Here is a 13,780-nt window from a genome sequence, read left to right on the forward strand (position 1 = left end):
GCCATCATCGGTCAATTTAAAAACGATCAGTGTAGAATAATACATGCTTATAACAATTATGCCTCTATGTACCTAATTGTCAAGACTCAAAAGTTGCCCTTCTATAAACAAACCAGAATCAATGTTTATTTTATCTTATTTTGATGTGAGTCAATTGTTCTGAACTTATCTGATGTGGTGGATAAAAAAGTTTAAAAAATGAGAGAGTCCCAAAATATTGTAAGGATCAAAAAGAATGTCACGGCGACCATATCAAAGAAAATTTTCAGAATTAGGCAATTAGAATTGAGAAAAAGTAATGAATTTACTATTAGATGACTTGGTGTCAGAAACATATCATACATGTGCAAAAATGTTTCTTATATTAATAGACTCTACAGAAAAGTATATATCTTATTTACACTATAAACGTATCTGGTGTTGAACTTGGTGGCGGACTAATGAGCACCGTTAGAGATGTATACAGTTTAAACGGACCGTCCATAGCTCATTTAGATACATCTACAAGTAAAGTATAGTATTCAATTTTGAAAGAACATATGGGGAGAATCACGTCAACTGTCCCAGCGCCGCGGTGGACGGCCCGCGCGGGCATCAAACACGACGTTTTCAACTCGTCATTTTGGTGTCAAAACTTTGATAAAAAAATTATCTAAAAACATTTTCTTACGTATTTTTTCCTCAGCTTTCCAGTGGTGGCATCAGTTTTTCGAAAATTTGCTCTCATCACCTTGAAAAATGCACTTGTTTGAAAAACACGTTTTATCTCCATGATCTTCAACTTTTGGAATTTTTTTGATAGTCTAGATTGAAAGATGAGACATTTTTACGTAGATATTGACAATAAAAAAAGAGGGGTTTTTCGTTTTTATAACGTATTTAAACGATGAACGAGACGATGTGAGCCGCGACGGAAGGAGAAATTTGCATCATCTAACGATAAGCGAGAGAATCACGTTGCTCACCCTCGCCCCGAAATTATGGAACCGAAGAGAGCTTATGAAAGAATTTGGTTTCACAGATAGAGAAGCTAGGCATGCTTTAAATTTAGTTGCAGAACGTGGCATACTCTCATGGCCCAATAAAAAAAAGGAAAAGTTTTATCTGCTGATGTTGAGGTCTGCGTAAAAAATTTTTACGAGCGTGACAATGTCAGCCACTTGATGCCTGGATTAAAAGATTATGTTTCTATGAAACAGGATAATGGTCAACGTGTTCATGTACAATAACGATTATTACTTGGAAATTTGAACGAACTATTCATTTTATTTAAAGAAGAGCATGAAAATGTCAAAGTGGGTCTCACGAAATGAGTACAGCTCAGACCTCCCCACTGTATCTTAGCCGGAAGTAGTGGTACGCATAACGTTTGCGTATGCGTGCATCATGAAAACGTAAAACTGATGCTAGATGCACTAAATTTAGAAGAATTAACGAAACCCATGGCAACACCTCTTAAAAATTCCACGGACTGTTTGAACGCCATTGTTTGCGACAATCCTTCCGAAAATTGTTTTTTAGGAAAATGTTTAGATTGTCCCAATTTCGGAAAACTTTGAAGATTATTACGAGATTCGCTAGAAGCTGACAGAATTTCAATATTTAATCAATATTAATCATTATTTATTTCTTTATTATAAAAATTGTTGTATATATGAATAAATTTTATCAAAACATTTATTATTTATCCATTGTAAACCCTGGTTAACTAATTGTTATTTACATCGCCACTACTACTTTATATATTATATAGCCAAACAGACTCACCGTAGCAGACGACACGCGGAGGACGCGCTGCTGCCGCGCGTAGCCTGGCGGCTGCGGCTCGCATCGTCTCGTTCGTCGTTTAAATACGATATAAAAACGAAAAACCCCTTCTTTTTTTTTATTGTCAATATCTACGTAAAAATGTCTCATCTTTCAATCTAGACTATCAAAAAATTCCAAAAGTTGAAGATCATGGAGAAAAAACGTGTTTTTCAAACAAGTGCATTTTTCGAGGTTATGGGAGCAAATTTTTAAAAAACTGGTGCCACCACTAGAAAGCTGAGGAAAAAATACGTAAGAACATGTTTTTAGATAATTTTTTTATCAAAGTTTTGACACCGAAACGGCGAGTTGAAAACGTCGTGTTTGACGCCCACGCGGGCCGTCCACTGCGGCGCTGGGACAGTTGACGTGATTCTCCCCATATATAAGCTTCTTGTTTCTTATGTTTTACGTAACGTACAAAATCTTTACTGCAACACTTTACAGCAGTAGTATAAAGAAACTTTTAAAAAGTACGAAATTCGGATGTTCTTTTTGAAGCGCCACGATCAGAATGGATATCAGGCGATAGTCAAAAGTGTCTGTTAATGAATTTCTTTTGCTATTACTCTTACATTAACCTATAATGTATATATTTACATATCTAATAGACCATAACATAAAGAAATAACTACCTTTAGCAATAACCACTCACTGAATACAAACTAAAAAGGATTTCACTATCCTTGTTTTACTTTTGTTCATGCAGGCTTTTGTGTATAGTATATAAAATTTTAAGTTTACTTACTTATAATGAAATTAACTCAAGAATAACTTATTCTGCTTTCAATGAGAGACGTTGCTTAAACTCAATGTAGGGATGGGGATACTCCGGAGTTAAGAGATGAAAATCCTAATCTCATTCTGGACCTCGTAAACATAAAGGCCATTATACGCTTCCTTAGACTGCAGACAACTACGGCCTGATCACAAGGACAGTAATGCACTATAAAAAAGTATCCTGTACCAACACTCATTCATAACGGTGTATTCCTATATCAACGGACGCTTTTAAAACAATAAGTAATAATTCAATCTGTCTCTTAATAGCATACAATCAGTTTATATATAACTTGTATATCTATATATATATATATACACATTCATACATAATTTTAAAATATGTTAAAAACATCGTGCTGTTTATCGTTATCTGTAAATAAGATCCCATAAAAGCTAACTGTAAAAAAAAATTGAAAAATGTAATGTTAGTTTAAGAATTATGAATTGTGTTTTGTTTCGATCCTTTTCGGAAAAAGTAAAGAAATCTTAACAACCAACATAACAAATGTTACGTAGTATATCATACGTAAATACGTAACATATTAACTGGTAATTTTCAATGATTCTTAACAATTATACTAAAGAATTGTAAATTAATCTTCTTATTTTATAATTTAAAATTTCTGAAGGGTTGTTGCTACCCTTTTAGGTCATTTCAACCCTTAGAGTGGGTACATGATTCGAGCAAATATACGTTGAGTTGACTTAGTTAAGTGATTTAATTTTTTCTCAAGTGTTAACGGAATTTTATTAAATGAAGCCTATTTATGGGTTGTTTTAACCCCATAAAACATACCTACATCATCTATTTTTTTATTTTTACGTAATTTTTGTGCCTTTCTTGAACTTCAGAAATTTTTTACTATTAGAGTTGAAAATATCAGTTTTAAATAATTTTCAAATTTTAGCACCGTTAAGGGCTGTTCAACCTCTCTCCAGGGTGTTTACAATCCGGACCACTCTTCCTATATTCTACGTTAAATAAGCTGCAATCTCCAAATTAATCATGGCGATTGGTGATTTAGTTTTGGAGATATTTTTTTGACGGAACAAAACACGTTTTGTCGGTGTGACAGAATGAGTACGCCAAAAATTTCCGTTAAAAAAAAAAAAAAAAACGCTCCCACCGGGATTTAAGCTGGCAAACCTTCTGATTACTGCGCGAAAGCTTTACCACTGCACTAACGAAAGACTAAGAAAGTATTGAACTTATTGTCTATATTTGGTCCAGGTGTCTAACAATAATTTTCTGTAGATGTTTACGACGTGATCATTGAAAAATTTACGATTTGAATTATTGTTATAAATATGTTTAACAATTGCGCAGCAAATTCCTAAAACATAAAAAGATTTAAAAAGCGTGTATTATTTACAATTTCTTAAATTTATTTACTATTTTTTAGCACAATACAAATACTTGTGATTTTATCAATAAACAAAACTTTTTTATAACTTAAAAAATATTATGCTTAAATTTAAAGATGCGTATAAGCTTTCTCCAACAAGGGTATTTGGTAAGACCTGTAGCTTGTGTTAGTTCTGGACCTATGTAAGTTTCCGTCGGCCCTGGTAAAATAACTAGCAAAACATGTACGTTACATTGTATTTCTGTCCGTAAAATATGAATCTGCTTGTAAAAATGTCTAAAAAGGGGTACAATTTGTTTAAAATTCCATTGTTGAAAGAAATACAAAAATATGGGAACTTCGGTTTCAAACATTATTTTTCCGACAATATAGCATATTTCAAAAGAAGAAGTCACTTTCAATTGTAAAATGCTTCTGAAAAAGTTATCAATATGTTAAATTCCGAAATCGCGTATTTCTCATGAACTTCAATTGTTAATAACTTCTTATAGTAGTTCTTGACAGAAAAGTTACAAGAGAACATTCATTCTTAAAATAGCTGATTGATTAGAAACTAAATTTAACGAAGCATAATAAACGCTTTTTGGCATTTTTTACAATAACAGTACTTTTTTTAAAACAAGTATGAAGAAAAATACTCATGTTTAAAAAATTATTTTTCTCTTGATTCTTTGAGCCATTTTATAAAGTAATATTCTCTTAAAACTTTTCTGTAAAACACTGCTATAAGAAATAATAAGAATCTAAGTTCATAAAAACAGTTCGGTTTCGGGATTTTAAAATTTATAAATTGTCTTAGAAGCATTTTACGAGAATATTGCAAAAGATCTTTTCTTTTCAAAATTCTCGAATTTAGTAGAAAAACAAAGTTTGGAACTAAAATTAGAATATTTTTATATTTGTTCAAGCAATGACATTGAAGCAAATTGTACCACTGTTATTTCATACTCAAAAAAAAGTTTTCCCTTGAAGGGATCATTTTGCCCTGATCTCCTCTATACGTAAAACGATTGCATGAAAATTTAAAAATGCATCGTTTCTGCCACACGTCCGCGTCGTACACATTTTTTTTTGTATTTAAGTGACCTTGAGAGGTTACTTTGAGAGTTATTTACCAAATTATGTAAAAAAATTGACAGAAATTAAATTTTGTGGTGGAAGACCTATACAACAAACCAGGTACCAAGTTACTAACCATGACTTTTTTACTTATTTTTACGGTTATCTTAGTATTGCCAGAAGGAAATAGATATTTACTTATTTGGATCCCATAATAGGGAATGAAATTATTTTTAAATATCCTTGTGCAGGGGCCGATCGTTGCATCAAACCAACATCAGCTCCATCACCTTCAACGAAGCGGATCGACTCTCGCACGTGCCTTGGCACATAAGCGCATAAGTAAAACGATAATTTCAAATAAAATTGGACCGTATTTTTGTAAAATAGAAATGTAAACGAACAATCTCACCTTCAGTTACATACAAATGAACTTCCGGTCTTACTAGAAAACGTTGATCTTGCTACGAGGGTTAGGATGTTGTTCCAACAAGATAGAGCACCCCCACATTATGCTAGAATTGTTAGATGATAAACGATGGATAGGAAGAGGTGGACATATAGAATGGCCAACGAGATCCCCAGATTTTACATTACCGGACTTTTACTTGTGGAAATATCTAAAAAATGTAGTTTATCGTGATAATAGAGTTGACATGATTCAAAGAATCACGGAAGCCTGTCACAATATTCCAACTTAGGTTTTGTTGAGCACAATTACAAATATTTCAAGAAGAACTGAACATTGCCAAGGCTACTTTTGATCATCTATTTCCCTAGGGTACAGCTATGTTTCTTTTCGAATCAGTTGTACATGATATTCTTGTTCCATCATTAACTGAACCTTTTAGTATTGGCTTAATTATCTGAAAAAACTGTTATTCTTGCCTTAAATAGCTGAAAAACTTGTAGTCTTGCATTACTTGGTTGGCTTTTGTTGTGTTTTTGAATTTGTTTTTTAATACCGTACAGAAATAATACAGTCATTATAAAAAAAGTACCAAAATATGGTTTTAATATGCATAGTTGTGTAATTTTTTGTGACGTACTGTAGCTTCAATATTGTTTTTCTCTCTAATGTTTAGTACCGTTCGAGTGCATAACCAACAGATATTTTTCGATCAACATTGAAAATTGCCAAATTTCAAGTCCTACTACGCTAGAAATAGTTGTATGTAATTTTATTTTATTGACTTATGCAAAATTTTTTTCGAGAAAATAAAATTCATGAAAAATGATTGATATATAAGTCATTGGCGTATTAGTGGCGTTTATGAGGAGATAAATTGATTTTTAGTTTAAAATAGTTGGACCTTAGAACTGTCGTTCGAGGTCATTAAATAAAAATTTGCTAAATATCAATTTCGATGTAAAATCTGAAGATGTTTCGGAATCTGCAATAAAGAATAGGAGTATTTATATAAAAAAAGAATTTGACCTTTGAATGACCTTGAAGGATAAATTCAAGGTCAAACTTGACTCTACCATTCGATGTATTCCTTTGAACTTAACAACTTTTGTAGAGGTCATTTTTGAATTGGTGTCTTATGAGGAGATAAATTAATGCTTAGTTTGAAACAGTTCAACCTTAGAACTATCATTCAAGGTCATTAAATAAAAATTTGCTAAGTATGAAATTCGACGTAAAATCTCAAGATGTATTTGAACCTGCGATAAAATATAGAAGTATCCATGTACAAGAAAAAATTTGATCTTTAAATGACCTTGAAGGACAAATTCAAGGTCAAACTTGACTCCACCATTCGATGCTCTCCTTCGAACTTAGCACCTTATGTAGAAGTCATTTTTTGATTAGGGGATTGTTCACAGACTTATTGCCTTGAATGTTTTAAAATGGGACGACCGGTATAATACTGCATGTTTATTGACAATGATAAAAAATTGTGAAATGAATAACCAATATGTTGTTGATAAAAATTTCTTAAATTTTTTGAATTTCAGCTCAAAAGCTGAAGTTTTATTGGTTTAAAAGAACATTGGTTGCAAGATAGCTAATTTCTTATTTACTCTTAAGGTTCTAGAACACCTAAAAAAATTATAGTTTAAAAAGCCCAAGTAAAACAAAGTTCTGGCTGTCCTATTTTTGATTTAAGAAAACTTTAGAAAAGATTTGATTAATTTTTCATTTAGTGTTAACTATACAGAATTTTCAAACAGTATAAATTGCATCGTTCATATGATCGACTTTACATGGAAATTTTAGTAAACTTGTTTTTCTTTTACCTTGCAATATCAAAATCTTTCGATTTTATTAATACGTCTACATATTTTGACCAAATATCAGTTTTTTTCGGATATGATGATAGTATATTTTCAAATAAAGTTTGTGCCTTTTCTTTTGAACCAAATTTACTTTCTAAAAGTGCAAACTTTACTGTAAATTCAATATCTGTAAGTAATAATATTATAATTATCAAACGGACACTAAAGTAAATAAATCTCAATAATAGATTTAACAACTTACATTTACTTTTTGGCAAACATTGTTTAGCTTTTTGCATAATGTTTCTAGCTTGATCACACATACCAATCTTAAAAAAAACTGTTTCGCAAATTATCCACACCTCGATATCATGCTTGAATCTAATCAGCATTTTATTTGTGATATTTTCCAGTTCTGCAGTTCTACCTGCTTCGGCATGTACGATTAACATATGCTTAAATATCATTTTAGTATTATTCATTTTTAGAGCGTTTTGAAAAACTTCATTTAAAGACTCTGGTGAGCCAAATTGTGATTCCAAATTTAATAAAGCTTTCCAAATATTCAATTTTTCACCTTCTTCACGCAAATTTATGTAGTTCAAAGCACGTCTTGCTACGGATCTAGCTTTGTCAACTTCAACCCCATGTAGATGATATGTCATGTATTGAATCCAAATAAAAGAACTATTTGGATTTGCCAAGACTAATCTTTCAAACTGATCTATGGATTGAGGTATTTGATAGTTCGATATTGCGTTTTGATTTTTACAAACTTCTTTCTCTTTTTTTTTTCTAGTTATACTTTTTTTGTTCAGTTGTTCCTTTTTCATATTAAAATCGAGTTTAGTTTCATCTTCACTCTCACAAGAAAAACTATTTATTTCATAGTTAATTTTTTCTTTCAAATTATTCTCCCAGTTAAACCCGCACTCTGAAATAACTAAAGAAGATTCATTATCAGTTTCTTCTTTTTTAACTCTAAAAACATTTTGATCGCTGTTCACTTGATTTGTTGTGCAACTTTCTTTCTCTTTTTTCATAAATATATCTTTTCGTAACTCGACTAAAACATTACATTTAGTAAGTTCTTTGATCGGATGTTGACTACTTTTTCCTCTCTTTAAATTTACATTCTCTTCATCATTATTTTTTAATTTCTTTACGACGTGACTTTCAGTGCATTCTAACTGAGATTTTCTTTTTAATAATAAGCTGTTGGGGGATTTTTTACAAACATAATTGTGCATCTCAAATGCTGATTTTATTATACAAATAGGTATTGGAATACTATCATCTCTATTTACAATACCATAACATTTTACTTTACTTCCAACTTTATAAAGGGTAAGATCAGGTACAGTATCATTCAAGTTTCTTCTAGTCGGTAAAGCAACTAGAGAACCTTTTTTCTCATTTGTCAAAACGACCATGACAAACCAATCATTAATTAATACGATAACTCCTCTTAATTGGATACCTGTAGGAATTTGAGATAGTTTATTTTGTATAGAATTTATTTTATGAAAAGAAAGTAGTAATGTTATTTCAATACATTCATGTGGATAGTTAATCCAAACAATCAGCCCTTCAACTTTGTCTCCTGGTTTATAACTCTTATAAAAATTATCACGTTGAACTATCCCTTTTACATTGTTGTCAAGCTTTAATACAAGACCATTAAGCGTCGTAGTTTCTACAGTAGCTTTAATACGTTGACCTATAACAAATTTAGAAATAGGTCTATCGGCATAGTAAATATTTCTCGATAAATCGGATATTTTACTTAAGTACATATTCAGTACATCAACAGCTGTCAAAATATCCAAATCGTGCTTTTTAAGTTCATTGCATATTTGGTTCAGTTGCGCTGTTAACTTTATCTCGTAAGTTTTTTTGTTAATATCTAAAATTTTGCACAATAATATTTTATTTTCATGAATGGATTCAAAGTTATCAATACTTTTTTTATAAATTTTACAAGATCCTGAAAAATTTTCAATCGGTACTAAAACGTTTAAAAAATCTTTATCGATAGTAACTACGGTGCACATAACTAATTTTCCTATTGCTAAATCACTTAACTTGTAGTAATTTTTGGGTGAAAAAGTTGTACTCAATATAAGTTGAGGTATTGTGGAAAATACGATTGCTGATAATTGATATCCAGCAATGGTTTTCATTGCTAATAATTTTCCAACTTTTTCACAAGGAGACATATGACTTGCAGGCAAAAAAGCTATTTCATCCTTACCCTCGATTGTAACCCGAATGTGTACACCATCTATCGAAGAATCAACGACAGTACCATCAACAATATCACCAACATTAACTTTTGAACACTCTTTCTTACCATTAAAAAGTGATAACAGTAGTTTATTTTTATTGGTATCAATATTTTTTACTATAACTGAAACAGTTTGTCCCAGGGTAAGTTTAGACTTGCATGAAAGTAATCCAAAACTAGGAAAAGGTTTTAAAATCCAACCCTTCACATTACCAAAGAAATGAACAAGGACTCCTTTGTTTGTAATTTTTAAAACTGTACCATGATAAACTGAATTTAAACTAGCATTTTCTATTTTGTGTAATATAGGAAATTCACTATCAATGAGAGATTTTTTCAAAGTGAAAATAAGTTTTCCGGATGATTCAAGAACTCTTGCTGCGACACTCTGCCCCACCACTAATTTGACATGCGTTTCTGGATCTGACATATGGTAACGAGGAATGATTCCAACAGCTTTTCCTAAAAGAATATATATTTATTAATAAAAATAACATCAAAAAACTAATCATTACAAAGAATTATTTCAGTATAAAGCTAATGTCAGTAATGCACAGCTGCTAGATTGACGAGAATGTGGTTGGTCCGACGTTGATTAGTTTATGTTAGAAGTGTAAAAATGGTACTATTGAGAGCTAGCAACTATGTTATTTGGTACACTACTAACGTTAGCTTTGCAACATAAGAATTCTACCATGAAATGAGAAGGCACTAACCAACAGAAACTGTAATTAATTTGTTTATTTCATCTATATTAGTGACAGTTACGTCAGCTTTATCTCCAGGATTAAAATTAACTTTTCTCAATGACGTTTCTTCAATAACATTTTTTTCTATAGAACAGATGTACAGTTTTGAAATCAAATCATAAGCTGTAATCTTACATTTATGTAAAGAACCAGTAGAAAAATTAGAAGCAATATTTTCGGATCCAATTTCAGTGTGTTTTGAAGGTATAAATCCATGTACGTTCTTGTTTAATTCTACAATAACACCTTTGCGGTCGTAAGTCAATACTTTAACATTCGAAATAGAACTACCTATTAATGATGAATAATTTTTTTGTTCATGCTTTTGAGATACTAAGCTAAAAAAAGCGATTTTAAGAATCGGTAAAATATAAAGAAGTATTCCATCTAACTTCTGTCCGATCTTAAATAAATGTAATGGCTTATGTAAGTATAAGTAATTGACACAACCAATTCTGTTTCCATTAAAATGCACTTGAAGACCATTGTGTAAAATTTTTGTAACAATCAAACAAAATTTTGTACTAGGAATAAAATTATTCACAGATGATATTTTAAATTCCTTTCCTTCTTCATTATTAGATAAAGCTGATACATTTGTGATATAATGATTATCTACATTTTTTATATCAGTTATAACACATGTAATTTGTTTCCCAGGATACAAGGGATAGTTATGAACTACTTTGTCAAATGGCAAAAATGCCTGGAAATTATTTAAACCTGTTTCTAAATTACATCCATGATCTTCGACACTTTTGATACATGTTGTTACCTTCGAAAGTACTTTCAAACTACTCAAATTTAAAGTTTGATTTATCAAACGGGGCTCTGTAGATAATAAAACTCTTTTTCGATGAGGATTTGATTCTTTCACATAACAAATTAAATAATCACCTTTTTTATACAAATCTGATAAAAGTGTTGATTTATTTAACAATTCCTTTTGAGTAATATTTTTCAATAATTTTGTGTAAGCCTCACTAATATTAAATATACTTAGTTGTCCGTTTATTTGACCTGGTAATGCTACAATAATGTGATAATCTGTGGTTTCGTATACTCGTCCCAAAATATTCATACCCTCCTGTAGAGTTGAATGTGTTAAATCATTCACACTATACAATGTTGTTACATCGTTTTTATTTAATTCATCTTCTTTAGCCTCTGACTCCATTTTACTTTTATTCTTTTTTCTAAGTTTTTTGACATTATGCTGAAATATAGTATTTTAAATTATATGATATTTTTAAATCATTATCATAACACATTACTATATGTATGCAGAGTGAAGCAAAATATTTATCTTACTGTTTTCGGATTTGAATTTGGTATTTTAATACTTCCTCGGGGTAAGTTGTCCAACATGATCTGAAATTTTTAGAATTAATGTATTATAAAAACTGCTATTCTTTTGTGATCCTATAGCTATTTTTACTTTTAAATTGATACATTAAGAATAATTATACCGGTTGACAAGAAAAGTATTTGTCTACAATTTTTGTTGATTTTAAAGAGCTTTCGATTTTTTGTAAATAATGACAAGGTGACAAGAACAAATATTTTACATAGATTCGAAAGCATCAACAGGTAATAAAAGTAAGCACGAACATAATCAAATTTTCAGAGTAACTTGTACGGTCGCAGACTAGGAGTTCAAGACAATGTGTCTCAATAAGTGAAATTGCTTGCCAGCTGAAATGAAACTACTATGGACACTGGTATTATTTTGTGATTTTAAATTGCAGTGCTGTGTCTGCAACGTTAATTAAAGCAACCATTTTCTGGCCACAATTATAGAATATAGAATACACCTCTGTATGTACAGGAGGCTAAAGCGTCCAGTTTCTTGATGCTGAAAACTCACGCCCCCCCCCCAGCTGTAGTAGGCCACCATAAGGCAGGTGGGGTTAGCTCCGATGCAGCAGTTTCCAATATTAACATGAATGATTGGTAATTACCATGCGAACTGATGGTGTCCATAATAATTTTGAGAATAATGAGGAATACGCAGTTAAACAATAATATTCCATTGGAAAAGTAACGAAAACAATAGTTCTAAACTTAAATACACAAATTTTCAATAATTATCTCTAATTTTAACTCAAGCTCTCATTCCTGGTCAGACACTTTATACATGGCTAATAATGCACATGTCAGGAGCCTCATCAATGGCTACGTAGTTAAGACCGCAAAATTCGCTTTTGCGCTCATGCTTTTAATTCTTAAGGGCGATCTTTTTTTATTTATTTATTTTTTTTGCAAGTATATCTTTTCATAAACATTTAAGTTTCTTATCATCATACTTTGTCATAATAAGGATAAAAAACCGTTTAAATTAAAAAAAAAAAATTGATTTTATCGAATTATGCTACTGCTCTTCGCTAATGCCAATAAAAAAACTAATGCAAGCATAGATTTGAAATTGTACTAATAAAATAAGTAAATTTATGTAAAATAGGCATTACTCGATCGAATTCGACGAGAAGGTGGCAGTATTTTTCATCAGGGTAGGATACATATAGAATAAAGAATACATCAAATGTAAGGGGTAGTTAGTTCTTTATTATAAAGCTAGTTCTAATTGCCGGAAATAAATCCATACCGATCAATGCTGCAAAGAATTTAATAAATATTACTTACACATGTAATAACAAAAATTCTCTATGTAGATGGCTAATCTTTAGTTTCTTAAAAATCTTATATAGTAAAATGTAAATCTTTTATATTTAAAATTAATACGCTCAATAAGATTTGAGTAACAAATTATAAAATTAAAAGAAATTATTATTAATAAATTAAAAAATTCTAGAATTGAACTAAAATAAAAAGGACAGTTTTTGATGGTTTCTCAAGATAGTTTGAAATTTAATTTTTGAAGCTTAGCACACGGTATTAATGATTTTCATAAAGAGGTACGTACAATGCGCGCTTAACAGGAGTTAAGTAATGAAAGTCACTTTTTTCTAAAAACAAAATATAATATAAAAATTTTTTTTTTCTGGCATTAGCAAAGCTTAGATTTTAAAAAGCAAATTTCAACTAAAACATATTTTTTATCCTCATTATAACAAAGTAAAATGTTACAAAATAATCTGATCAATAATCGCAAAAGCAAATCTTGTGGTCGTAACTACGTGGCCATTAATAAAGCTCTTGACATGTTCATTATTAGCCACATATAAAGTGTTTCACCAGAAATGAAAGCTCAAGTTAAAATTGAAGATAATTGTTCAGAATTTGTGTGTTCAAGTTTAAAACTATTGTTCACGTTAATTTTCTAACGAAGTATTATGGTTTTACTGTGTATTCCTGATTATTCTAAAAATTATTATGGACACGGTCAGTTCACCTGGTAATTACCGATCTTTCATGGTAACATTGGTAACTGCCGCATCGCAGCTAACACTACCTGTCTTATGGGTCCTACTACAGCTAGAGGACGTAAGTTTTCAGCATTAAGAAACTGGCCGCTTTGGCCTTCTATACATAAAAAGATAAAT

At 30.8% G+C, this 13,780-nt stretch overlaps 1 protein-coding gene across 3 annotated transcripts in view; it reads right to left on the reverse strand.

Annotated features, from left to right (window-relative positions):
• Positions 1–13,780, reverse strand: part of Rrp5 (Ribosomal RNA Processing 5) — a 101,876-nt gene that overhangs the window by 44,470 nt on the left and 43,626 nt on the right. The window contains exons 2-6 of one of the 3 annotated variants that reach the window (XM_089593898.1): positions 11,589–11,648; positions 10,245–11,493; positions 8,797–9,990; positions 7,504–8,721; positions 7,263–7,428 (exon numbers count right to left, since the gene is read on the reverse strand). In XM_089593898.1, coding sequence (XP_089450024.1) covers positions 7,263–7,428; positions 7,504–8,721; positions 8,797–9,990; positions 10,245–11,493; positions 11,589–11,645 — 3,884 coding nt within the window. In that variant the 5' untranslated portion in view covers positions 11,646–11,648. Of the gene's footprint in view, positions 1–7,262; positions 7,429–7,503; positions 9,991–10,244; positions 11,494–11,588; positions 11,649–13,780 lie in introns of all 3 variants that reach the window. The other 2 variants (XM_089593897.1, XM_089593900.1) reach the window with 2 other exon arrangements.

The sequence above is a fragment of the Copidosoma floridanum genome, unplaced genomic scaffold, assembly GCF_036245765.1.
Source record: "Copidosoma floridanum isolate Cflo_tuat_1 unplaced genomic scaffold, Cflo_Japanese_pri ptg000020l, whole genome shotgun sequence".
In the NCBI taxonomy this organism is placed as follows: domain Eukaryota; kingdom Metazoa; phylum Arthropoda; class Insecta; order Hymenoptera; family Encyrtidae; genus Copidosoma; species Copidosoma floridanum.